Source organism: Jaculus jaculus, chromosome 1, assembly GCF_020740685.1.
Source record: "Jaculus jaculus isolate mJacJac1 chromosome 1, mJacJac1.mat.Y.cur, whole genome shotgun sequence".
Lineage (NCBI taxonomy): Eukaryota > Metazoa > Chordata > Mammalia > Rodentia > Dipodidae > Jaculus > Jaculus jaculus.
In genome coordinates, this window is record NC_059102.1 from 160,272,806 (window position 1) to 160,300,650 (window position 27,845).

Here is a 27,845-nt window from a genome sequence, read left to right on the forward strand (position 1 = left end):
TGAGCTGAAAACCTCCTCGATATAGACCAGCTGACAGGAAGCTGGACAAAGACACACTGCATGCAGCCCAATAGGAGAGAGAGAAATCACCAGTGAAGGTACTCCACAGCGGACACTGCAAGCCTTATATTTGGCCAGCCAGGCCAAATAAGCCAAAGGGTGCAATAGTGGCACGTCTGTTATGGGGGAAACCAAATGCCCTCTAATTGGACTTGAGGCCCACTCCATGGGAGGGAATACATCCCTGATACTGAAAGCCTACAACAGGGGTAGTCATGAGCCCTAGGGATGTAACATCTGCTGCTGTCTGGCTAAATGTATATACTATGCTCATCAAACTGCCCAGTAAGCACTTTTCTTAATGTTCATACCCATATATTCATGCTACTCTTACTTTTTCGTTAGAGAACTTTCTCTTTTCAGATGGCAGTGACCTTGAATGACTCAGAAGGCATCACGGTGCTGAGAAGAAGTGATAGAGGAGTGCTCAGCACTGCAATATCTCTATTACACCTTCCAAGGCTCAGGGTCCATTGCGGAAGAGGTGGCGGAAAGAATGTAAGAGCCAAAGGAAGGGTAAGACTCCTTACAAAGTGCTCCTCCAGACACAAAATGGCCTGGATATCCATGACCTCACAGCACCTGACACTACCTACACAAGACCATCATAATAAGAGGAAGAGATGATAACATCAAAATAAAAGAGAGACTGATTGAGGGGGGAGGGGATATAATGGACAGTGGAGTTTCAAAGGGAAAAGTAGAGGGAGGGAGGAAATTACCATGGGATATTGTTTACAATCATAGAAGTTGTTAATTATAAAAATTAAAAATTAAAAAAAGGAAAACTAGAAGGCAGCTACTCAGTGAATAAAGCACTTGCTACTTCAAAAGAGAGAGAGAGAGAGAAAGTATTAGTTGGGTGTAATGGCTCATGCCTATAGTATTCCCAGCACCAGGGAGGCTAAAAGACTGATCATCATGAGTTTGAGGCCAGCCTGGGCTGCAGTGGTGAGCCTGCCCATCCAACCACCTGCCCAACGATCCATCCATGTAACCATCTATCTATCTATCCACCAAACAATTAACCCATCAAATATCGTCCATCCATCCATTCATTCATTCTTCTGTCCATCCAATTGCTCGTGCATCCGTTCATTCCTTCCTCAAACATCCCTTTATCAGTACCTATCCTACCAACTACCAGCCACTCAAACACCAGTCCACCAGGTCATGCACACATCCAGCTGGCCAAGTATCATTCATCTCCTTCATCATCCCTCTACCTTCCATCAATCTTTTGATCAGTCTCCTTTTTTTTTCTTTTAAGAGAGAGGAAGAGAGAGAGAATTGGTGTGCCAGGGCCTTAGCTACTACAATTGAACTCTAGACACTTGCGCCACCTAATACACATGTGTGCTTGTGTGATTGCCCCATCTTTGTGCATTTGGCTTATGTGGGATCTGGAGAGGCAAACATGGGTCCTTAGGCTTTGCAGGCAAGCGCTTTAACTGCTAAGCCAGCTCTCCAGACCCAGGACACTGCTCATTAAACATAAGCCAATAATGAAAATCTAAGAGCATATAAATAAATCATATGGAAACCTACTTTTCTGGGCAATGGAACACTAAGAAGCCATAGATTGTTACTAGAAAATTTTCAGTGCCAGAGATGGAATACCTTCCAGTGAGTTGTTAGCCAGGGAGATCTCTGATGCCCCCAAAACATTACCAGCCATTGCCAAGGCCCCTGGTTTCCCACCAAGAATAGATGGTAAAACCCTATTGCTGAAGACTCCAGATACTTGGACTGTAAGGCCACTGAGAAATCCTGATGGAGCTCAGCTGATAACCTCCTCCATGTAAGCCAGCTGACAGAAAGCTGGAAAAAGCCACACTGCATGCAGTTCAATGGAGGAGAGAGAAATCACCTCACCAGTGAAGATACTCAACAGTGGACACTGTAAGCCTTATAGTTGGCCAGCCAGGCCAAATAAACCAATGGGCGCAATAGTGGCACATCTGTTATGGAGAAAAGCAACCACCTCTAATTGGACTGGAGGCCTGCTCCATGGAACAGAATACACCCCAATACTGAAAACCTACAACAGGGGTAGTCATGAGCCCTAGGGGTGTAATGTCTGCTGCTGACTATTTATATGCTATGCTCACCAAACTGCCCAGTATGCACTTCTCTTAATGTTTATACCCATGTGTTAATGCTACTCTCACTTTTTTGTTAGAGAGTCTTCTCTTTTCAGATGACAGTGACCTTGGGATGACTCAGAAGGCACCATGGTGCTGGGAAGAAGTGATATAGGAGTGCTCAGCACTGAAATATCTCTATCACATCTTTCAAGGCTAAGGGCCCATTGCAGAAGAGGTGGAGGAAAGAATGTAAGAGCCAAAGGAACGGTAGGACTCCTTACAACGTGTTCCTCCAGACATAAAAGACCTGGATATCCATGACCTCACAGTGCCTGACACTACCTACACAAGACCATCATAATAAGAGGAAAAGATGGGCTGGAGAGATGGTTTAGCGGTTAAGTGCTTGCCTGTGAAGCCTAAGGACCCCAGTTCGAGGCTCGGTTCCCCAGGTCCCACGTTAGCCAGATGCACAAGGGGGCGCACACGTCTGGAGTTCATTTGCAGAGGCTGGAAGCCCTGGCGCGCCCATTCTCTTTCTCCCTCTCTCTGTCTTTCTCTCTGTGTCTGTCGCTCTCAAATAAATAAATAAAAAATAAAGACGAAAAGATGATGACATCAAAATAAAAGAGAGACTGATTGAGAGGGGGGAGGGGATATGATGGACAATGGAGTTTCAAAGGAGAAAGTAAGGGGAGAGAGGGAATGACCATGGGATATTGTTTACAATCATGGAAGTTGTCAATAAATAAATAAATAAGTCAAAATTTAAAAAAAGAAAGAAAGAAAGGAGGAAATCAAGAAAGAAAAAAGGTGAAGTACCTTTCCCGAGGTCACACAGTAAGTGTCTGGGGGAACCCAGACCCACAGGCCCTTCCTAGGACCTGGCAGAACAAAGGACAATTTAATGGCTGAAGAAGTGTGTTGGGATGTCACAGTTTGGTCACAGGTGTGGAGAGGCTGAAGAAAGCTGATTGCTGAGTCCATGAATGATTGCAGTGAGAACCCTTGCCACACCTTGACAGCCTGGCCAGCATCCACTGACCTCTCAGTCCTGGCCTGTGCTTAGATCTGAGGTCAGCCTCCGTGCTGTGTGCATGCTGTTTACTCTTCTGCCCTGAATCACCCTCTCCCAGCACCACACACAGCAAGGTCTCCCTATGGGCAATCTATGGAACTTCGTCATGCTTTCCCATCAACTAAAATCCTACCTTGCTGAAGGTGCTGCTCCCACCAGGAGGAAAGTTCCAGAAGTGAGGTCTGGTGGTGTTGCAGTCAGGTTCACATTGCTGGCAGAAAGCACCCGACCAAGAGCAGCTTTTGGGAGAAAAAAAAGAGGGTTTATTTTGGTTTATAGACTCAAGGGGACATTCCATAATGACAGGGGGAAATGAAGGCATGAGCAGAGGGTGGACATCACCCCCTGGCCAACATTAGGTGGACAATAGCAACAAGAGAGTGTGCCAAGCACTGGCAAAGGGAAACTGGCTATAATACCCATAAGATGGCCCCAAACAATACGTTGCCTCCAGGAGGCATTAATTCCCAAATCCCCATCAGCTGGGAACCTAGTATTCGGAATGCCTAAGTTTATGAGGGACATTTGTATCAAACCACCACATTTTGCCCCTGGCCCCCATAAACCGTTAACCATCCATGATGTAAAATTTAGTCCAACTTGATTTTTAAAATTTTTTTATTTTTATTTATCTATTTGAGAGTGACAGACAGAGATCGAAAGGCAGATAGAGAGGGAGAGAGAGAACGGGCGTGCCAGGGCCTCCAGCTGCTGCAAACAAACTCCAGATGCATGCGCCCCCTTGTGCATCTGGCTAACGTGGGTCCTGGGGAATCGAGCCTCAAATCAGGGTCCTTAGGCTTCACAGGCAAACGCTTAACCGCTAAGCCATCTCTCCAGCCCCAGTCCAACTTTAAAAGGCCCCATATTTTATCAATCCCAATAATGTTCAAACAGTCCCATAGTTCAAGGTCTTTTAACTAAGCCATAATACCAAAAAATCCCCCCCCAAAAAAAAACCCCTAATGGCACAGAATAAACATTCACACTGCAAAAAATGGCATTGGGCATAGCAAAGACATATTCAGCCAATAAAAGATTTAACAGCCGGGCGTGGTGGCACACGCCTTTAATCCCAGCACTCGGGAGGCAGAGGTAGGAGGATCGCCGTGAGTTCAAGGCCACCCTGAGACTACAGAGTTAATTCCAGGTCAGCCTGGACCAGAGTGAGATCCTACCTCAAAAAAAAAAAAAAAGATTTAAAACAACCAGTGCAGCCAGGAATGGTGGCGCACGCCTTGACTCCCAGCACTCAGGAGGCAGAGGTCCTGGCATCTCCACTGGGTCTCCACTGCAATCCACGTTTCATCCTCATGGCCCCATGGGGTCTCCATGCAGGCATCCAGCAAACCTGCTTCACACTGCCCATGGCCATTTCCAAAACACAAGACCATGTTGCAAACTCAATGACACTCTCTTTCCTGCATTTCTTATACTCCACAATACCAGGTAGGATCCCAATTTGTTAATCCAGGGGGCAATACAGCAGCCTTTGAAGAACAGGACACTCATTGAGCACTCAGGCCCCTTCAAGAGTCTACATTCTTCCTGTTGCCCAAGTGCAGGTCAGCTGGCCAATCTCAAAGGTTGTAATCTCTCATATAATTGCAGCTGAATGGGCAGAAGCTTCAACCCAAAGAAGGGCTGGGAACAGATGCTCAACATGTTCCCCTAACCCCATTTCAGTGGCATCTGACCCCTCCTCCTGTTACCTCCTGAGAGCCTTGCCTCAATGAGCCCAGATGCTGCAAGGTCACAGGTTGATCCATGTTGGGGAATACCAGCTCTTATCCAGAGCCAGGCATGGATTAACATGGGTGGGCACTGCCTGGCATGCTGAACCTGCTCTCATCTGCCTGGGTTGGCATTCCCAAGCACAAGCAGACTGACTACTTGGTGGCCTTTGTTGGAAAGGAGGGTTTTCAGGGAAGGTGGAATCTGCCATATGGCCCTAGCTGTTGGCCCAGGGCTAGGGACCAAACAGCCTTAGACATTTTTTGTGGGTTTTCATTATTTTATTTATTTATTTTTGGTTTTTTCAAGGTAGGGTCTTGCTCTAGCCCGGGCTGGCCTAGAATTCACTATGGAGTCTCAGAGTGGCCTAAACTTACAGTGATCCTCCTACCTCTCTGCCTCCTGAGTGCTGGGATTAAAGGCGTGTACCACCATGCCCGGCGCTTTTTTTTTCAATTAAAATATTTTTTTATAGCTGGGTGTGGCAGCGTTTGCCTTAATCCCAGCACTCGGAAGGCAGAGGTAAGAGGATTGCCGTGAGTTCGAGGCCACCCTGAGACTGCATAGTGAATTCCGGGTCAGCTTGGACTAGAGTGAGACCCTACCTCAAAAAACATATACATACATATATATATATATATATATATATATATACACACACACACACACATATATACATTTTTTATTTGCAAGCAGAGAAAGAGAAAGGGGGAGAGGGAGGAATGGGTGCACCAGGACCTCTTGCCACTGTTCATGAACTCCAAATGCATGTGGTCCTTTGTGCGTCTGGCTTTATATGGGTACTAGGGAATAGCAGCCAGTCTGTCAAACTTTGCAAGCAAGGGCCTTTAACCATTGAGCCATCTCCCTGCCCTGTTGTTTTACTTTCGTGTGTTTATATGTATGTGGGCACATGTGTGTACGTGTGAGCATGTATGTTTGTGTATGCCTGCACTGTATGCCAGATGTTGATGTTGGATAGCTTCCTTAATCACTCTTCACCTATTTTTATCTTATTTTGATTTTCTTGTTTTTGAGGTAAGTTCTCACTCTATCCTAGGCTGACAATGAAGAACTTGTTCTGTAGCCCATGGCTGACCTCTAAATCCCAGCAATCCTTCTACCTCAGCTTCCCAAGTACTGGGACTAAAGGCGTGTGCCACCACACCAAGCAATTCACCTTATTTTTTTTTTTAATGTATTTTGCGGGGGGGGGGGGGTTGAGTTGGGGACTCGCTCTAGCCCAGGCTGACCTGGAATTTCACTATGTAATCTCAGGGTGGCCTCAAACTCTTGGCAATCCTCCCAGCTCTGCCTTCCAAGTGCTGGGATTAAAGGTGTGCACCACCACACCCAGCTTCTTTGCCTTATTTATTTTTAATATTTTATTTTTATTTATTTATTTGACAGAGAGAGAGAGTGAATGGATGTGCCAGGACCTCCAGCCACTGCAAACGACCTCCAGACACCTGTGCCCCCTTGTACATCTGGCTAACCAGGGCCCTGGGGAATCGAAGCTGGGTCCTTTGGCTTTGCAGGTAAATGCCTTAACCACTAAGCTATCTCTCCAGCCCCTTCACCTTATTTTTTTTAAATACTTTTATTCACTTATGAGAAAGAGAGAGAAAGAACATGGGTATATCAGGGCTTCTTGCCACTATAAACTCCAGACACTTGTGGTATGTTGTGAGTCTGGCTTTGTGTGGGCACTAGAAAATTGAACCTGAGCCAGCAGGCTTTGCAAGCAAGCTCCTTTAACAGTTAAGCCATCTCTCCAGCCCCATCCACCTTTTTGAGACAGGGTATCTTACTGAACCCAGGATTTACTGATTCTGCTAGACTAGCTAGCCAGACAGCATCAGGGATCCTCCATTCTCCCCACCCCATGCCAGCTCCAGCATTGTGTGCAGATACTATAAACCTAAACTTAGACCTTCATGCTTGTTTGGAAGGCATTTTACTGACTTTTTGTCTTTATTTTTTAGTTTATTCTCTTATGAAATGAAAATGTTTTATTTTAATAAAATGATCACAAAAATTTAGTCATATTTTGGCCCAAAAAATGAAGCATTTACTTCAGTCACACATTCTAGAACTATGTTTACTAACTACAGAAGTTACAGGATCACCTTAACATGTTTGGTACTCTATGATTTAGCACAGGCCGGCTTTCAAAGTGGAATTATTTATATCACCTGCCATTTCAGTCCAGAGCACAATATAGATTTATCATTTGCATTTTTGGAGGGAAAGAAATGACCACATAGAAGGCAGAGCTGAATCTAGAAGAAAAATGTACTCCATCCAAAGCCCTTCCATGGGGGTGGCCCTGAGAGGACCATTGCTTGCCACAAAGCGCGCTTAGGTTTGTTGTGTCAGGAATTGAATAGAAGCCTCATAAGTAACTGATTGGAAATAACCAGCTCTTGAACTTCAATTAGCATACCTGAGCATCTTCTCAAAGTAAAGATGTGCACTGTTTTATTCAGGCATGTATTATGTTTTCTTCTACCAAAATATGGAAAAGATAATTCAATATATTACTCTAGTTTTTTTCTCTTTTACTTTCAAATTCCAACTTGAGTAGTAATTGTTTGCTGGACTATTTTCTGTAAAGATCTTCTCTAATAATACATTTCCTTATCATTACTACTATTTTCTATTTAAAAGACCCATTTATATTAATAATATTTTGCTTAAAATTCTCCAGTGACTTTTTAGTAGTTTTGTACTCAGTGAATAGTCAAGTTGGTACCATTGCTAGCTTCTTCCCTGTCCTCCCCCCTCCACACGGACCCTCCTTGTTGGGGTATATGGGTCGTGCACTGCAGAGCTAGCCAGCAGTTATGGGTAGGAGGAAATGTCTCTGTGTATCATGACTCAGCGTGTGGCTCTGACATTCTTTCTGCCACCTCTTCCATAAATTTCCCTGAGCTATGTTGGGTTCATTTTAGGTCTACTTCAATGATGAGGTCTTGGGAGCCTCTGTGTCTCTGGATATCTGATTTGGTAGGAGCTGATTGTTCTCTGTGTCTATCTCCTTCACCTTTGTGCTGGTACCAGGTACACCAAGAAAACAGCACTCTTGTTGTTTCGCCAATTATTCTTAGTTTCAGCTGGGGCCCTTTTGAGGTATGATGGGGTGGTTCTCTCCTTAGGATCTGCGTCTATCTGAAAAAGAGAAGCAGATTCTCTGATGGAAAGTAAAGTTAGCAGCAGATAAATGGTAGAACCATTATTTTTTTAGAGAGAATTTAATAGGTGTAGGCCTTCTTATAGCCCATGATTTGTGGTAGCTTGATAATGGAGAGCAGGCTCATTTTTGGATATGGTTCTGACTTGTTTCCCACCTCTAGCTATGGGTTCTATTCCACTGAGCGGACCAGTTAGCCAAATCAAGAGCAGTTGATTTCCCACCATGGTTGTGTGCAACGATTGCACTTGTGTGAGCATCACAACAGGTTATTTGCTGATAAGTAGGTTAGACCATGAATTGCTTGGACAGATATTGGTCATTTTCCCCCAGTCACCCATGTAGCACCTTCTGGCACTAGACATGCTGTCTGGGGGTTGACTCTTCCAGATCCCAGCCATGTCACTCCATGTTACGTGACAACAGCATATGGTGTCTTCAGCAGTAGAGTCTTACCACTAACCTTTGGTGGGTCATCAAGTACTCTGACAGAAATCGGTCATTCTTTTGGGAAACTTTGTAGGTCTCTCTGATCAAAAGCTCATTGTGGATAATAGCCACCTGCTGGTACTGGGAGTTATAGGTCAGTGCCCAGGAAGAGAAGGAAGAAGTCGGGTGTGGTGGTGCACGCCTTTAATCCCAGCACGTGGGAGGCAGAGGTAGAATTGCCGAGAGTTCGAGGCTACCCTGAGACTACATAGTTAATTCCAGGTCAGCCTGGGCCAGTGTGAGACCCTACCTCGAAAAAAACTGAGAGAGAGAGAGAGAGAGAAGGAAGAAAAAAGATAAGTAATATAAAAAAGTTAAAGAGAAGAGGGAGAAAGAGAAAAAAAAAAAAACAGTAGAAGATTAAGGTCAGTCTTCATCATACCCTCTTCAGAGACTTGTGATTCAGGTGTTCCCTCTAAGGGCCTTGTGAAAGTTCAACCATTTGGTCTGTCTTTTAGGATGTAGAATTTCATGGTACCATTGCCATTTGGGTCCAGTTTTGTCTCCCCCAGCCCCTCCTTTACTCTCCTTTCCCTCCCCAACTTATTGTCCAGTCCTCGAGATGCTTGCTGGGTATGTCAGCATCTTGGATAGATTCAGGTTAGATGAGTAAGACCATGCGGCAATTATCTTATCTTAAGCAATAAGACAGGAGAAAGAAATAAAAAGGATACAATTTAGAAAGGAAGAAGTTTAGTTAGTTCTATTTGCAGATGACATGATTCTATACATAAGAGACCCAAGAGCCTCCATCCCAAAACTCTTGAAGGTGATTAACTCTTTCAGCAAAGTAGCAGGATACAAAATCAATGCACAAAAATCAGTAGCCTCTCTATATGCAAATGATAAAGATACAGAGAAAGAAAAAAGTGACATTGTCCCATTTTCAATAGCAACAAAAAAATAAAATAAAATAAAATAAAATACCTTGGTATAACATTAACCAAGGAAGTGAAAGATCTATACAATGAAAACACAAAAATACTCAAAAACAAATTGAGGAGGACTTGAGATAATGGAAAGACCTCCCATGCTCCTGGGTAGGCAGCATTAATATTGTGAAAATGGCAATTTTACCAAAGGCAATATACAGATTTAATGCAATCCCAATCAAAATCCCAACATTGTTCTTCACAGAGATAGAAAAAATGATCTCTTGGGTTGGAGAGATGGCTTAGTGGTTAAGGCACATGCCTATGAAGCCTAAGGACCCCGGTTCAATTCTCCAGGTCCCAAGTTAGCCAGATACACATGGTGGCACATGCATCAGGAGTTCATTTGCAGTAGCTAGAGGCCCTGGCACACCCATTTTCTCTCTCTCTCTCTCTCTCTCTCTGCCTCTTTCTCTCTCTGTTACTCTCAAATAAGTAAATAAAAATAATAAAAAAAAACAAGTAAAATATTTTTTTTTAATTTTTTTTTAATTTTTTATTTATTTATTTGAGAGTGACAGACACAGAGAGAAAGACAGATAGAGGGAGAGAGAGAGAATGGGCGCGCCAGGGCTTCCAGCCTCTGCAAACGAACTCCAGATGCGTGCGCCCCCTTGTGCATCTGGCTAACGTGGGACCTGGGGAACCGAGCCTCGAACTGGGGTCCTTAGGCTTCACAGGCAAGCGCTTAACCGCTAAACCATCTCTCCAGCCCAAAATATTTTTTATAAAAAGAAAAAATGATCGCAAAATTCATATGGAAAGACAGAAGGCCTTGGATATCCAAGCATATCCTTAGCAAAAGAAACACCTCTGGAGACATCACCATACCTGATCTAAAGCTATATTACAAAGCTATAGTAATAAAAACAGCATGGTACTGGCATTAAAAACAGGAGTATAGACCAATGGAATAGAATCAAGGACCCAGACTTTGGGTCAACTAACTACAGCCACTTGATATTTGACAAAGGCCCTAACAATATAGGCTGGAAAAAAGACAGCATCTTCAGCAAATGATGCTGGACAAACTGAATAACCCTATGCAGGAAATTGAAATTTGGTCCACACATCTCACTATTCACAACAATCAAGCCCAAATGGATCAAAGACCTCAATATAAGACTTGAAACTCAGTTACTACTAGAAATAAAAAAAGGAGGAACCAGCCGGGCGTGGTGGCACACACCTTTAATCCCAGCACTTGGGAGGCAGAGGTAGGAGGATCTCCATGAGTTCGAGGCCACCATGAGACTACAGAGTTAATTCCAGGTAAGCCTGGACCAGAGTGAGACCATACCTCAAAAAACCAAAAAAAAAAAATAAATAAATTAAAAAATAAATAAATAAATAGGAAGAACCTTCCATGATATAGGAATGGGAAAAGACTTCCTGAACAAAACCCCAGTAGCACAGGATCTTAAACAATCACTCAACCAATGGGATCACATGAAGCTGAAAAGTTTTTTCACAGACAAACATACAATAAGCAGAGCCAACAGATTACCCATAGAATAGGAGAAAATATTTGCTGAATCTTTTTTTTTTTTTTTTTTTTTTTTGTCTTTTTGAGGTATATAGTCTCACTCTAGCCCAGGCTGACCTGGAAATCACTATGTAGTCTCAGAGTGGCCTCGAACTCATGGCAATCCTCCTACCTCTGCCTCCCGAGTGCTGGGATTAAAGGTGTGTGCCACCATGCCCAGCTTTTTTATTTTTATTTTGACAACAGTTCCTCACATAGCCCAGCTGGCTTCAAACTCATCACATAGCCAAGGATGGCCTTGAATTCTTGATTCTTCTGCTCCCACCCCTGAGTACTGGGATCACAAATGTGTGCCACCACACCGAGTTTTACAGTGCTGAGGACAGAACCTAGGGCTTCTGGCATGCCAGGCAAAGCACTCCACCAACCCAGCCACATCCCCAGGCCCCACCCCTGCCCTTAGAGGTTCTCATCCTTGAAGGTCTGGCAGAGCTGCCAGCTCAGGTGGCAGACATCAGACATGTGGCCGTATCTGGTTCCCTGGACAAAGACCCATGTTGGGGGGCATGTGAATAAATCATGAGGGGCCCACAGCAGGGCTTCAGGACAGCTGACCTCATTCTGGGAGTGGAGGAGCAGGCAGCTGGGTGGTGAGTGGACTAGAGCTGGGGTGAGGGCGGTCTGGGGTCCTGCATGACCCACCTCCACCCTTATTCATCCAGAAAAAGAGATCATGGGAGGGGGGGCTCAGGTGATAGGTCTTTGGAGGAGGCGGGAGGTGAGAGCACAGAAGCATCCTGGGGCTCAGGGTGGGCGAGAGAGAGAAGAAGGTACCCTACCTTTCCAAACTCCCAGAACTATCCTTGTGAGAGGTGATGGTGGGAGACTAGGAAAAACAAGGACAGACAGACAGGGCATGAAAAAAAAGAGCCCCTGGGCAGCAGGGAGAGGGAACCAGTAGAGAGAGTGCTGAGAGGGTCCAAGGACCATAGGGACACTGTGCGAGCCAAGACAGAAGGACTGGAGAGTGGCCAGGTCATGGAGCAGGAAAAGCATGTGTTGGGGGGGAACATGGTCCAGCGAGAACGTGGCAGGGGAGGTCAAGCCAGCTTGAGACACAGTTCCTCTGAGTCTTCAAGGGTCCCCAAGGCACCTCCTGCTATCCTGTGAGCCCGTGGCAGGAAGGCAAGGATTTCAGAGGTAGTTATGCCAGGCAGTCTAGGCAGTACAGGCGACAGTGGGGAGTAGGTTCTACTAGCCCCCTAAACAAGGACCCTGGGGGAGCCATACCTCCAGCTACCCACTGAACTACCTGCCCACAGGACGAGGAGACTCAGTGGGGTCAGGAGAAGGTGCCAAGCCCTCATGTCCATGGCCCTACCCCAGGGCCCAGCAGATGGCAGCATCCCCTCAGGGGACCCCAGCCCTTCTGCGGGCACTGCAGGCCCCAGTCAGACCCCAGCCAGCCCTGCTGCCCGCAGGCGGGCACTCCTCCAAGATCTGGAGGCCCAGGTACAAGCAGCCTATGGGCAGGTAAGATGCTGGATTTGACTGAAGGACCACTGGGCAAGAGCAGGGGCCCCACAGCCCAGCTGAGGCTCCTGTAAAACAGACTGAGGTAGCTAGAGGGAACAGTAGAGGCCAGGAGACCCATTGCCACCCCTGTCCTCATTGAGAGATCAAGTACCCTGAGTCGGTCTCCTTTGGCCCCTTGTGACAAGGGCCAGGGGGTGATCCAAGCACTGGGTGTGTCCTGAGTTAATGGTCAGGGTCCAGGCAGGGAGACATGAGAGCTTCAGGCTGGGCCAGGGTCGTCTCCTTTCCCTGAGGATCCAAGTTCATCCAGCCCTAGCTGCTATTCTTCAGGAGAGACATTCCAGCTGGCCCTGGCACAGGATGCCTGTTTCAGAAAGCACCAGTCTGTGCTGATTGGGAGAGATTAGTGCAGGGTGAGAGAAGAAGGTCTGCTGCAGGTGTCAGGAAGACCCTCTGGAGGAAGCTCTGGGACGCTGTGCCTTACAGGGGGCCCTTGGCTCTGAGTGTCCCCTCCCCACTCATAGAGATGCTCAGAGATAATCCCGGATTAGGGCCCAAGCCCCCGGGCCCAGTGCCCCCCGCCTGCCCGCCCACCCGCTACTGATCTTGCCCACAAAACCCTCGGAAAATCCTTTGCTGTGCTCCCAGGCTGTCCCTGGGTGCGCTGGGGCTGGCAGGATCCACGCAGCATCTGTCCCCGGGGACTCCGGGCCTGGCATGGTTCAGGGGCCCATGGGGAACTGTGCCAAACGGCCCCGGCGCAAGGGGTCTAAGGTAGGAGGGTGAAGGGGAGTTGCCAAGGCCAAGAGCCTGGGTGGCCCGTGTGGCAGGTGGGTGGGCAGGGTTGAGTTAGAGGGCAGGCATGGGCTCGGGATGGAGGCATCAGCTACTCAGTGTCTCTGAAGGAGAGGTTTCCCTGGATGCCCCCAGCTTTGGCTGATCTACCCTGCCAAATTGACTTTACCCCTACTGCCCACCCTGTGCAAGGCCCTAATCTCTTCTAGACAATGTTGGTTGGGAAAAACCTAAAGTGGAAGCCCAGATCTTGCTCTGGCAAGAGCTTCCCTAATGATTCAGGTCAAGCCCCTTGCCTCTACTTGACCTCTGGTTACTCAGCTGAGCAGTTAGGGGTGAACTCTCACCCAGCCCAAGCTAGTGTGTTAATGGGTGATGGTCCTACGCTCTCAGCTCCTCCCCTTGTGCTGGACTCTAAGAGAGGAGTGAACTCTCCGGGCTAGGGAGAAGCCAGTAGGCCACTGCCTCAGCTTACGGTCACCTCTGCTGCAGGACCCCTGGCAGTGGCCCGGCTCCCCCCTAGGGAGCTCCCGCCCCCGCCCCAGCCCTAGGCCTGAGGAACAGGGGGGCAGCCAGGGCTACTCCGTGCTCGGCAGCCTAGTGGGGCCAGCCTGCATCTTCCTTCGGCCCAGCATCGCCGCCACCCAACTCGTATGTACGGTCACCTGCCCACCAGCCTGCTGCCCCGGTCCCTTAGCCTTGCTGCTCCCCAAACATGAGGGAGAGGCCGGAGGAGGACATCAGAGCAAAGGCACACGACCTCAGGGGTGGGGAAGAGGGATGACATGACTCTGGGAACAGATAAGAGTTCAGGGAGCTGTGGAAATCATACCAGGAAGTGTGTGTGGGGGGGGGTTATAAGGAGGGGGAGGGCAGAGAAATGACTGCTCAGAAGTTTCAGTGCAGAGCACTTGCTTAGCATATACAAGGCCCAGAGTTTCATCCCTAGCACTTGAAAACCCAGAAAGCAAAAGCAGCAGTCTCCCAGGAGATGGGCAGGGAAAGAACAAACATCAGGGCCCAGGAAAGGACAGAGAACAAGACAGACACGCAGTGATCCTGAGGCCAGCACAGCAGCATCTGAGGCGCTCCTTGATCCCAGAATCTACCTCCGGCAAAAGGGATTGAATACGCCAGGAGGGAGGGGTGAGGTTGGGGGACCTAGCATCCACCTGGCAGGTGGCAGGGAAGGAAGGCTCCCCAAGATGCCCAGGTGGGTGAGAAGGAATGGACAGTGTCAGCTATAGGCCCTGGATGCATAGTGCTGTGAGGTGGTCTGGGTGGGAAGCCCCAAGAACAGAAGGAAGGGTGTAGGGACCTGGGTGGAACCCCTAACCCATCTGTACCCTCAGGACCGGGAGCTGCGGCCCGAGGAGATTGAAGGTAAAAGATCCAAGAAGGGGCTGGGAGGGGGCACAAGATGGGAACATGGGGGGGGGGGCATTGGGCCAGGGCCTCCACAGGGTCCAGGAAGAGCAAGGAGCAAGAAAGTTACCCAGGGCAGATTTGAGGAAAAGGGATCGAGTCGGAGCAGGGCGCGGTGGCAAACTCATCTCTCTCCCACTGCCAACACCTTGACCTCACTCCCCAGACCCGTAAAGGGCTTCTTTCCTATTTGTCCATTCTGCTGGCATGTTCTGGCTGCCCATTGTAGGCCTGGCCCCAAACTGAGCACCAGGAAACATGACAAACTAGGTAAATATGGTCTCTGCCCTCTGGGGGCAGAAAGCAATGGGTCGACTATAGAAGTAACTGACAAGTGTGCTCAAGGAAATGAGCAAGGACTGGGGATATAGCTCAGTGGGTAGAGTACTTGCCTAGCATGGATGAAGCCCTGGATTTCAATCCTGGCACCTCATAAACCAGGCATGGCAGTGCATGCTTAAAATCCCATCACTTGGGAGGTGGAGGCAGGAGGGTCAGAAGTTCAAGATCATCTTTGGTTACATAGATAGTTGGAGGCCAGCCTGGGCTACAAGAGATTTTGTCTTTACAAAGAAGAGGAGGGGCTGGAGAAATGCCTCAGTGGTTAAGGGGTTTGCCTGCAAAGCCTAATGACCAGAGTTTGATTCCCCAGTACCCACATAAAGCCAGATGCACAAAGTGGCACATGCATCCAGAGTTTGTTTGCAGCAGCTAGAGGCCCTGGTACACCATTCTTTTTCTCTGTCTTTCTTCTCTGTCTCTCTCTGCTTGCAAATAAATAAAAAATAAAATATCAGGCTGGAGAGATGGTTTCGCAGTTAGGGCACTTGCCTGAGAAGCCTAAGGACCCAGGTTCAATTTTCCAGGTCCCACATGAGCCAGATGCACAAGGTGGCACATGCGTCTGGAGTTCGTTTGCAGTGGCTGGGAGCCCTGACGTGCCCATTCTCTCCCTCCCTCCCTTCCTCCCTCTCTCTTTCTCTCTCTCCCTCTCTTCATCTCTTCCTCTGTCTCAAATAAAAATAAAATTTTTAAATAATATTTTTTGAAGAAAAGGAGCCGGGTGTGGTGGTGCATGCCTGTAATCCCAGTACTGAGTATGCTGAGATAGGAGGATCACTTCACTGTGAGTTAAAGGCTAGCCTGGGCTATGGAGTGAGTTCCAGGTCAGCCTGGGGCTAAATTGAAACCCTGCTTCACAAAAAGGGGGAGTGGGGAATGAACCAGTGGACTAATGTGGAAAATGTATGGAAGGAAGCCTGCAGGGAGTGACAGAACAAGCAGCAGGGACAGTATTCCATAATGCCACCTCCATAATGTTGCGGATATTCTGTCTCTCTTTTTTGTTGTCGTTATTCTTGAGATAGGATCTCACTCTAACCCAAGCTAACCTGGAACTCATGACTATAGCCCAGGCTGGCCTCAAACTCATGGCAATCTTCCTATACCTCAGCATCTTGAGTGCCAGAATGAAAGGCATGTGCCACCACATAGGGCTGTAAGAAGAAAAAATTAAAATAGCATTAGCAAAAGCCCCAAGGCAGCAACTGAGAACTGAAGTTTAGAGGTTTAGGAGCAAGGAAAGATTGGATCAGAGAGAGAAAGGCAGGCTGGTCCTAGCCGGGATCCAGGCAGATGTTGGGGAAGGACTGACCCTCCCCTGCCTGGCAGAGCTTCAGATCGCCTTCCAGGAGTTTGACCGAGACCGAGATGGTTACATCGGTTACCGGGAGCTGGGCGCCTGCATGCGGACCCTGGGTTACATGCCCACGGAGATGGAACTCATCGAGATCTCGCAGCAGATCAGTATGTGTCTTAGACCCGCCCCACCCCTGTTCTCCAGCAGCCTTGGCCAGGACCCATGGTGGCTACATGGGCTGTTCCCATAGCCCAAGGCCTAGTTGTCCTCTAGGAGAAATTTCTGCCTCCTGAGAATGTCACCATCTGCTAGGACCTGTGGGGAGGAGGCCTTGACCCCCTTCATGATGAGGAACTTGACAAAGGTGAAGTGACTTGTGTAAGGTCCCCCAGCAATCTTCACTGGAGCCAAGACCTCCACCCAGTCCAGCTCTTCATGAAAGACAAGGAGAGCTTCCTGTTCAATGGGGCCAAATCTGCACTCTGCTTGGGAGTGATTCCTCAGGGACTACGGGAGCCCTGGGTGCACAGTGGGAAGGGCCCATTTTAATACAGAAGGGAAAGGGATGGGGCAGGAGGGAGGGGAAGCAGGCAGGGAAAGGCTGGCCAGGCACCACTCTGGGATTTCTTTCTTTCTTTCCTTTTTTTTTTTGTTGTTGTTTTGGTTTTTTGGGTTTGTTTTTTGTTTGTTTGTTTGTTTGTTTGTTTCCAAGATAGGGCCTTGCTGTAGCTCAGGCTGACCTGGAACAATCTGGGATTTCTAATGGATGAATGTATCCCCAGGTGGCGGGAAGGTGGACTTTGAAGACTTTGTAGAGCTCATGGGCCCAAAGCTGCTGGCAGAGACTGCAGACATGATTGGTGTGAGGGAGCTGCGAGACGCCTTCCGGGAGGTGCGCCGGGAGGTGAAGGGCAGGCAGGGCGGCAAGGCTGCAGTGAGTGAGGGACTGAGCGCATACTTGTCCCTGTCAATGACCCTGTACCATGACCAGTGCTGCCACAGTTTGACACCAACAGGGATGGCTGCATCAGCTTGGGGGAGCTCCGGGCAGCACTGAAGGCTCTGCTGGGAGAGCGCCTCAGCCAGAGAGAGGTGGATGAGATCCTGCAGGACATAGACCTCAATGGAGATGGCCTGGTTGACTTTGAAGGTACCACCTGCTCTGCCTAGCCACACATACCCTGGAAGGTTCTAAACACAGAAAAGGAGCCATGTCACCATGCTAAGTATACCCATGCTGTTTCCCAGTTAATCACCGCTGAGGACTCAGGAAGAAGGGGCTATTATCATCTCTAAAGGCAAGAAAATCCCCAGGAAAGCCTAAATTCTTTTTTTATTATTATTTTTATTTTTGGTTTTTCAAGGTAGGATCTCACTCTAGCCCAACTGACCTGCAGTTCACTATGTAGTCTCAGGCTGACGTCAAATTCACAGCACTCCTCCTACCTCAGCCTCCACAGTGCTGGGATTAAAGGCGTGCACTACCAACCCAGCTGGAAGCCTAGATTCTTAGCAAAAGGAAATAGATAGAGCCAAGATTGGAATCTGACCAGCTGGTCTGGAACCCAACTCCTTCCTCAAATAGGAAAAGTGAGCTGGGTATGGTGGCGCACGCCTTTAATCCCAGCACTCGGGAGGCAGCGGAGGAGGTTTGCTGTGAGTTCAAGGCCACCCTGAGACTACATAGTGAATTCCAGGTAAGCCTGGACTACAGTGAAACCCTACCTCGAAAAAAAAAAAAAAGGAAAAGTGAAAATTAACTAATATAATGCTAAAGAAAAAAATTAGTATGTGGAGCCAGACATAGTGGTGCATACCTTTAACCCTAGCATGCTAGAAGCAAAGGTACAGGGGATTGCTGAGAGTTTGAGGCTACCCTGAGACTACATAATGAATTCCAGATCAGCCTGAGCTAGAGTAAGACCCTACCTTAAAAAAAAAGTATGTGGGAATGCATTCTTCAAAGTAGGCCCCCAAATTGCTACTCAGCTTTCCTAGTGAGGAAAACAGATTCAGTTACAAGCAGATTTTGTTGTCCATGAGACAAGTTTATCTATTCTGGTCCTAAACGCTATTCCTACCTGATCCTACATTAAGGCACTTTTCTCAGCCACATTCCACATACAACAAGGTGGGCAGATTGGTCTCCTAGCGGGGTCAGGAGGGCAGAACTAAAACCCTTGACTTTGTCCTGATAGAATTTGTACGAATGATGTCTCGCTGAGTCTGTGTGGAAGCTGGAGGCAGTGGACAGCACTTAAGGAAGCACAGCCTTGCTCCACAGAAATCGTACATTCCTTGAAGCCCATCATGCAGAGGCAGGCTTACCCCTCCTCACCAAGCCTGCCAGCCATGATGCCCTTGCCTGCTTTTGTCCTTTGCTCCCTCTAGTTCTTTGACAATAAAGTTTCTTTAAGCTGGTGAAGAAGGTGTTTGTCTCTCATTTGTTCCTATTGGAGGCCTAGTACTTGACTTCCTGAGTCAAGACTCAAGTATTGGAACTGTCTTTTCTGATCACAAGGCCCCTGGACTGTGAGGCCCAAGGTGCTGGGGTCTCCCTTCGCTTCCTCTCTGTATCCTGGGCTCAGCCCAGAGCAGGTGTCAGGGGACACTCTTGGACTGGTGCATATAGACCCCTTCCCTGGAGCTTTTGGAGCTCTGGTGGGAGCTGGCCTCTCCTCTAACTTCTGCTACTTGCCCTGGAGATGGTTCCTGCTTACTCAGTGATGGTGTTGCTGGTCGAGGAAGCTGGAGTAAGAGGGTTTCTCCTTAGTTCAACCATATATACTTCTTCCACAGCCTGGGAGTGGTGCTGCTCTGAGCTCTGGTCAGGAACTCAGCCTTCAGCTTATAAGAGGGAGGTTAGAAGGGTTCTGATGGCCCTTGAGGAGATACCATCACTTCACCTGAGGGCTGACACTCCATACCTCCAGAAGCCCCTAGTATTACCTGAGCACAGTGAGGAGACCAGAACTGGCCATCCCTTCCTGGCACAAGTTCCCTCTAATGGACCATCTGTGCTGGGTGGCCACAGTGCATTAGACCTGCCTAGGAAGAATCAGGGCCCTCAAGTTCTAACCTGCCAGGTACCCCTTTCTTTTCTCAAATCCCAGTTTGGTCTCCGCTTTGCCCACTAGAGATTTGTGTCTCCTCATGCCCAGCCTTCACAACCATGTTCTAGCCCTTGGACGCTGAAAGACCAAGGGTTTCAGTCCATTCCTGCTGCTGTAGCAAATGGCCTTAGGCTTGGTAACTTATAAATAGCATAAATTTAACACTCACTGTTTCAGAGGCTAGAAGTTCAGGATCAAGATGCACATGCAGAAGTTGGGCCTGGAAGAACATGCCTTTAGTCCCAGCATGAGGATGATGAGTTTGAGCAGGTGGAGGAAGAGGACACAGAGAGAGAGAAGAAAAGGAGGAGGAGGAAGTGGTGTTTCATGGCAGTGGTCCCAGCACTTGGAAGGCAGAGGCAGGAGGATTGCTACAAGTGAGAGACACTGTCTCAAAAAAAAAAAAAAAAAAAAAAACCTGGCATGGTGGCACATGCCTTTAATCCCAGCATTCAGGAGGCAAAGGTAGGAGGATCGCCGTGAGTTCAAGGCCACCCTGAGACTATATAGTGAATTCCAGGTTGGCCTGAGCTAGAGTGAGACCCTACCTCAAAAAAAAAAAAAAAAAGCCGGGCGTGGTGGTGCATGCCTTTAATGCCAACACTCAGGAGGCAGAGGTAGGAGGATCGCCATGAGTTCAAAGCCACCCTGAGACTACATAATGAATTCCAGGTCAGCCTGGGCTAGAATGAGACCCTACCTTGAAAACCACAAAAAAAAAAAAAAAACACTAGGCAGGTTCTGGGCGGTAACAGGCTGGTCTCTACTTCTGCTTCTGCTTCCAGCATGGTGCCTTGAATATAGCTTTCTTCAGAAGGTTGAACGTGCTGACCCCCACATGTCACATTCTAGGTCCCATACATAGAGACAGAGCCTTTATGACTTAGTAGTCTCCTAAAGGGCCTAACCTAATTCTGTTGCATTAGAGACTAGGTGTCTTTTCTTCTTTTTAAAATTTTTTTTTTAATATTTTTATTTATTTGCAAACAGAAAGAGAAGAGAGAAGACAAAGAGAATGGGCACTCCAGGGCCTCTAGCCACTGCAGAAAGACTACAAACACATGCCACTACTTTGTGTATCTGGCCTTGTGTAGCTTCTGGGGGATCAAATTCCAGTCATTAAGTTTTGCAGACAAGTGCCTTAACCACTGAGCAATCGCTCCAGTCCAGCCCTCTTCATTTTTCTTTTTCTTTCTTTCTTTCTTTTTTTTTTTTTCCCTCTGATTACAAACTTGCAGCAATACTGCCTCTGCCTACCAGATGCTGGGATGATTGGCGTGCACCACTATGCCCGGCAAGAGAACTAAGTTTCAAAAGAAATTTTGGAAAACACACAATTTTCTAAGCCATAGCACGAAGTCTACAAAGCTTGCTGGAGGTCACACAGACCACTGCCCTCTGTCCCACACGAGCTGACTCTTTGCTCACAGGCATACTTGCATCCCAACAGTCATATCCTCTCAGCACCTGGTTGTGATTTCCATGATCTGCAGGCTCGCCCAGTTCCTCTTTGCCTGCCAGCAAATTTGCACCCAGGCCTGGGGACTCTAAAACCTCAGTGTCTATTTAGGAGGGGGGCCTTAAGATCAGGGGGAGCCCAGAATGGGTCTCACCCTTTTTCAGCTATATCAAAGATGTGCTCTGAGGCTGCAGAGATAGCTCAGTGATTAAGGTGCTTGCCTGCAAATCCTAAGGACCCATGTTCAACTCTCCAGATCCCACATAAGCCAGATGCACAAAGATGAGGCAGGCACAAGGTTACACATGCCCACTAGGTGGCACAAGCATCTGGAGTTCAATTTCAGTGGCTGAGGCCCTGGTGCACCAATTCTCTCTCTCTCTCTAACTTAAAAAAAAATTTTTTTTTTTAAGATGTGATTTGGAACTCCTGGCTGCTGGGCAGGAGAATGAGCCTTTAATTTTTCCTGTCAAGAAAGGTTGGGAGCTGGGTATGGTGGCACAGGTCTATAATCCCAGCACTTAGGAGGTAGAGGCAGGAGGATCACCAAAAGTTTGAGGCCTGGACTAAATAGGTAAAATAGGAAGACACTGTCTTAAGATGATAAACATGAGAGAGAGAGAGAGAGAGAGAGAGAATAGATAAAATATCTGGGAGCTGGAGGTGCTCTGATCCTCATAAGGTGGCCTTGGGCAGAACAGGCAACCAGGCATCCACCGAGCTCGAATGCTGAGGTGGCAGGGCTGGCAGCAGCAGCCTCAGCACCACCCGCCTGGCAGATCCCAATTAATCCTTAATCCTCAATTAGGTGATCCCTCCTGCCAAGCGGCAGCCTGCAATGAGTCGCCCTTGCCCATAGCTTTTCCTGAGGCCTCACGACAGCACAGATGGCATTGCTGCCTGAGAGGATGTCCCTGCAGGGGCTGGGGGTGGCAGCAAAAATAAGCTGGGGGAAACCAGGATGCCACCCAGGGTCAGCTTCTTACTGCCTCCTCAGCCCTCAGCCCTGAGGCATCTGTAAGTAGGCAGTGGGAGCAATCAGAAAAGGTCTTAGCAATAGAGTGTCTGCTGACACCAGAAGTACCCACAGTCCCCACCAAAGCTTACGCATGCCAGTGCCCCTAAGGATCCCCTAGACCAGACATCCCAAAAGATCACAACTGGATACAGATCAGGAACAGGCAAGGAGAGCAAGCAAGCAGAGACGGGGGAACCAAGAGCCCCTTCCCTACCAAAGGAGCCCTAGTTTACAGCCACTCTGGATGCACCCAGTTTCATCAAAGGGGCCTTGTCACATAGCTCCACTCACTGCTGCCCATTAAAGCAGGTCTGAGCCCTCGGATCTGATTTTTCACATTCTATAATTCAGCTTAACAAAACACCCACCTGAAGAGCTAAGTGTGATCATGCATGCCTGTAATCCTAGAATTTGAGAGGCAGAGGCAGAAAAGTCAGAAGTTCAGGGAGATGGCTCAGTAGAAAAAGGCACATGCTTCCAAAGTCAGGTGGCCTGTTTGATTCCTCAGTACCCACATACAGCCAGATGCACAAAGTGGCACATGTATCTGGAGCTTATTTGCAGAGACAGGAAGACTTGGCATGCTTATACTCATTCTCTCATCTCTCCCTCCCTATTTGTCAAATAAATAAATATTGCGCGCGCACACACACACACACACATACATATACACATATGGCTAAGGATGTAACTCAGTTGGTAGAGTGCTTGACTGGCAGGCTCAAAGCCCTGATTTCATCCCTGGCACCATATAAACCCCAAGCTTCCATGACTGTAATGTCAGCACTCAGGAAGTACAGGCAGGTAGATCACAAGTTCAAGGTCATCTAGGCTATACAGAATGTTAGCCTGGCCTGGGCTAGAGGCCTTTTGTTAAATAAACAGACAGACAGACAGACAAAGTAACTTAAACCTGGCGTGGTGGTGGCACACACCTTTAATCCCAGCACTTGGGAGGCAGAGGTAGAAGGATCTCTGTGAGTTCAAGGCTACCCTGAAACTACATAGTGACTTCCAGGTCAGCTGGATAGAGTAAGACCCTACCTCAAAAAAAAAAAAAAAAAAAAAAAAAAAAAAAAAAAGCTGGGGAGATGACTCAACAGATAACATGCTTGCCTGAAAAGCCTAACAACCAACGTTTGATTCCCCAGTACCCACATAAAGCCAAATGCACAAAGAGGCACATGCATCTGGAGTTTTGCAGCACATGGAGGCCCTAGCATGCCAATTCTCTATCTCTGTCTCTCCTCTTCTCTCTCTCTGCTTGCAAATAAATAAAATAGCTTAAAAAAAAAAAAAAAAACGATGAAGAGAGGGAAAGGCTAATTCCCTGATTTGATTGGTGCTTGCTGTGTACATTTGTTGAAATAGCATGCCAAATTCATTAATATGTATAACATGTTATCCAAAATAAAACAATTTGTATCAACTTGTGTAAACATGGATATACATTGTCAGCTGCCTATTTAATTTATCTTATTGAGGCAGGTTCTCACTGTAGCCCAAACTTAGGCTCCCCAGTGCTGGGGTTACTGGTGAGCAAGGCTATACTACTTGGTGGTTTTTTCAGCTAGTTCCTGTATCCCCTTGACCCACCCATCTTTGTATGTGTAGTTTCTTTTGTATGTGTTGGTGTGAGTGTATGGTGGCATGTGTGTTTGTGATGATGAGGTGTGTGCATGTGTTTGGGGTGTGTATGTGTGTGTGTGTTGGTGTGTGTATATATGGTGGAATGTGTATATGTGGTGTGTGCTTGTGTTGGTGTATGTAGTGTGCAAGCATGCCATGAAGCACCTGATAGGCCCGACTACTTGCCTGCAGCACCAGAGAACATCAGGTGTCTCCTCCACTATTCCTCTGGCTGACTTTCCTTGCAGTGGAGTCTCTTACTACATCCAGAGCTTGCCATTTGTGAGTCCCAGTGATTCTCTAGTCTTAAGTCCCCCACAAGACTGAAGCTTCAGACCTCTGTGGCCATGCCCAGCCATTTAGGTGGGTTCTAGAGATTCAAAATCAGGCCATCCCAGGTCCCCAAAGGCCTTCATGCTTGCACAGGAAGCACACGTAAGTTCTGAGCCATCTCTCCAGCCATACATGTGAAAGTGCTTTTAGCTCTTCCTTTCCTTCTGACACTACTAGACACTTCCAGCTTGCCTGGTCAACTTCTGGCCTGATTTCTAGAATCAGCCATTCCTCAGGCGAGCCTTGGTTCACTTCACTGGAGAAGGGAATTAGAAACAAGTTCCTTAATTGCTTTTAGCTACTCAGGTTTGGATGTATGTCTTTACCTACACATTCACACATTGATACACATTGATTTAGGATGTGACCAAGTACATCCAGATTAAGCCACACACAAGTCTATACCGGTGCCTCCAACCCCAATCCATCACACAAGGGTTGGTTCGGCCTCTCACTTTGCTCAGCTATAATTTCTTTCTCCAACAATGAGAAAAAAGCCTGACTCTTGACAACTCTTTCTATGTATAGTGGCTTCAAAACTGCTTATCCAGGCTGGAGGGATGGCTTAGAGGTTAAGGCGTTTGCCTGCAAAGCCAAAGGACCCAGGTTCAACTGCCCAGGACCCACGTTACCCAGATGCACAAGAGGGCACACTCGTCTGGAGTTTGTTTGCAATGGCTGGAGGCCCTGGCGTGCCCATTCTCTCTCTCTCTCTCTCTCTCTCTCTGTCTCTCTCTCCCTCCCTCTTTCTCTGTCAAATAACTAAATAATAATAATATATTTTAAAAACTGCTAATCCACACTCCTCTAGGAATACTCTTTTCACTTGCTGTCTCCCAGCACTTAGGTCCATTCCTGTTGCCTTGGCCACTCAGATTCCACTAGGATCCAAGTCAGTAGCCACCCACCCCCACAGAGAGGCTCTCTCTACATTTGTGATGCTGCTAGATAAATTTTTTTGTTTTTTGTTGTTGTTGTGTTTTGGTTTTGGTTTTTCAAGGGAGGGTCTCACTCTAGCCCAGACTGACCTGGAATTCACTATGTAGTATCAGGGTGACCTCGAAATCACAATGATCCTCCTACCTCTGCCTCCCCATTGCTGGGATTGAAAGCATTTGCCAGCATGCCTGGCTTATTTTTTAATTTAATCTTATATTTATTTATTCGAGAGAGAAAGAGGCAGATAAGAGAGGGGGGGGAGAGAAAGAGAAAGAGAAAGAGGGAGAATGACTGTGCTAGGATCTCTAGCCACTACAAATAAACTCCAGACATATGTGCCACTTTGTGCATCTGGATTTACATGGGTCCCGAGGAATCGAACCTTGGTCCTTTGGCTTTGCAGGCAAGAGCCTTAACTGCTATGGTGGTTTGATTCAGGTGTCCCCCATAAACTTAGGTGTTCTGAATGCTAGGTTCCCAGCTGATGTAGGTTTGGGAATTCACACTTCCTGGAGGCCATGTATTGTTGGGGGTGGGCTTATGGGTGTTATAGCCAGTTTCCCCATGCCAGTGTTTGGCACTCTCTCCTATTGCTATTGTCCACCTAATGTTGGTGAGTCTGTAAGCCAAAATAAGTCCTTTTTTCCCAACGGTTCTTGGTCAGGTGATTCTGCCAGCAATGCGAACTTGATAGCAACAACTGCTAAACCATCTCTCTAGCCCTTCCCTACTCCTTAACTCTTCATCTTCTTTCTGATTTTGGTGTTTAAAGGCTCCAAAATGCAAACTGAATATAGTAGCTTGAACTTGTGATCTCAGAACTTTGCTAAGGCAGGAGGATCACTGCGAGTTCAAGGCCTGAACTATATAATGACACCATAGCTCAAAAGATAATGCAGCCTGGCATGGTGGCACAAGCCTTCAATCCCAGCACTCAGGAGACAGAAGTAGGAGGGTTGTCATGAGTTTGAGGCCACCCTGAGACGACATAGTGAATTCCAGGTCAGCCTGGGCTCTTAGAGTGAGACCCTACCTCAAAAAACCAATAATAATGATGATGATGATGATGATGATACATCCCAGGTCCAGGGCCTGAGAGGGGGTTCTCTGAAACACTGGCCAGAAGGTCTTTGCCATTTTCCCCCAAGTTTACAGGGTCCTGGGTTAGGCCACAGTTGTCCTCTCTGACTTCCTCAGGGAACTCTGTGTTCCTCCACCACAGTACAGTCTCCAAAGAGAAGAAACATCTAACATTACTCTAGTACAAGGTTCATCTCCTGACTCCTGGCACCTCCCAAACACCCCTCCCCAAACATGGCTGCTATGGACTAATATGCCAATCCCTAGTGTGGCTGCACTTAAGAGATGGTGTTCTAAGGAAGTAGAAAAGGTTAAATGAGGTCGTAGTCCAGGGCTCTGGCCTGATATAGTTAATAACCCCAGAGAGTTCCTTTTCCCTCTGGAAAGGCCATGTGAGGTCAGGAAAAAAGTATTCACCAGAAACCCACTGTACTGGTGCCGTAATCTTGGATTCTGAGCCCACAGAGCTGTGGAGAAATAACCCTTTGTATCAGACCACCCAGCCCATGGAGCAATGAAGAAAGCAGGAAGCCTAAGGTTTGAAAGGGATAGGTACTGGGTGGCCCCCAAAGGAGGAGTCCTGTGAAGCTCCTCTTCACCCCCACCCACCTCAGTTTTTCTTGTTTTTTTAAAATTTTTTTTTTTATTTAATAGTGAGACAGAAACAGAAAGAGGCCAAGAGAGATAGGGGTAGGGAGAGAACGGGCACCACTTTGTACGTCTGGCTTATGTGGACACTGGGGAATCAAACCTGGGTCCTAGGCTTCCCAAGCAAGCGCCTTGGCCGCTGAGCCACCTCTCCCGCCCAGTTTTTCTATTTTGGAAGCAGGGTCTCTCTGTGTAGCCCAAGCTGGCATCAAACTCACAAAAGCCTCTTGCTGCAGCCTCCCAAGTGCTGGGATTGCAAGCGTTCACCGCCACGCTCACTCGGCACTTATTTTAGCCTGAATATGTATTAGAGAACTCTAAAGAGACATTGACTAAATGGCATTATGGCTTTTCCTTTTCATTTGAGGTTTTTAAAAAGGAAACATGAACTAAACAGTGAGACTTATGCCTGAGTTTCAGAAATGGCTGAAGTTGGAATGTGGGGTGGATGGCTGTGGATGTCAAAGTCCCATGTCCATCTCCATGTCCTTTAGCAGCCACAGCAATGGCATACTGTCTTTCTCCCTGTTCTTCCCACTTACCAGTTCACCGAGCACTGTAAAAATGACAGTTATTTTCTCTATTTTTTTCAGATGCAAACTGAGGCACATTTAATGTAAGAAACTTGTTCGACGCACATCTTGAATCCCAGAACTTGAAGGTGGAAGCAGGAGGGGGGTCGGGAGTTTAAAGACATCCTTGGCTACATAGCTTATTTGAGACCAGCCTGAGCTACATGAGCCTGTCAAAAAAGAAAAAGAAAAAAGAAGGGGCTGGAGAGATGGCTTAGCGGTTAAGCATTTGCCTGAGGACCCCGGTTCGAGGCTCTATTCCCCAGGACCCACGTTAGCTAGATGCACAAGGGGGCGCACGCGTCTGGAGTTCGTTTGCAGCCGCTGGAGGCCCTGGAGCGCCCATTCTCTTCTCTCTCTCTCTCTGTGCCTCTTTCTCTCTGTTTGTCGCTCTCAAATAAATTTTAAAAAAAATAATAAAAGAAAAAGAAAAGATGCTCTGGAGAGATGACTTAGAGGTTAAGGCACTTGCCTGCGAAGCCTAAGGAGCCAGGCTCGACTCCCCAGCTGCACATCTGGTGTTCGATTGCAGTGGCCCGTCCATTCTCTCCCTCACGCTGCCTCTTTCTCTCTCAAATAAATAAATAAACACAAATAAAA

At 47.5% G+C, this 27,845-nt stretch overlaps 1 protein-coding gene across 3 annotated transcripts; it reads left to right on the forward strand.

Annotated features, from left to right (window-relative positions):
* The first annotated feature begins 12,430 nt into the window (after nt 1-12,430).
* On the forward strand, nt 12,431-18,678 carry LOC101594652 (calcium-binding protein 2). Of its 3 annotated transcripts, XM_004656764.2 has the most exons (7): nt 13,313-13,369; nt 13,883-14,041; nt 14,743-14,773; nt 16,487-16,621; nt 17,237-17,346; nt 17,457-17,604; nt 18,653-18,678. In XM_004656764.2, the coding sequence occupies exons 1-7, from the start codon at nt 13,313-13,315 to the stop codon at nt 18,676-18,678; spliced, it is 666 nt and encodes a 221-aa protein (XP_004656821.1). The 3 variants fall into 3 exon arrangements, with proteins under 3 accessions (XP_012803843.2, XP_004656821.1, XP_004656822.1); XM_012948389.2 differs by lacking the exons at nt 13,313-13,369; nt 13,883-14,041 and adding an exon at nt 12,431-12,592; XM_004656765.2 differs by lacking the exon at nt 13,883-14,041.
* The last annotated feature ends 9,167 nt before the right edge of the window (nt 18,679-27,845 follow it).

What these genes read in the sequence shown, in the direction of transcription:
- LOC101594652 (XM_004656764.2), top strand. Translation starts at nt 13,313, where the DNA reads ATGGTTCAGGGGCCCATGGGGAACTGTGCCAAACGGCCCCGGCGCAAG. An exon ending in GCGGCCCGAGGAGATTGAAG is followed by an intron (nt 14,774 to 16,486) that starts GTAAAAGATCCA and finishes CCTGCCTGGCAG; the next exon opens with AGCTTCAGATCGCCTTCCAG. An exon ending in TGGCCTGGTTGACTTTGAAG is followed by an intron (nt 17,605 to 18,652) that starts GTACCACCTGCT and finishes TTGTCCTGATAG; the next exon opens with AATTTGTACGAATGATGTCT.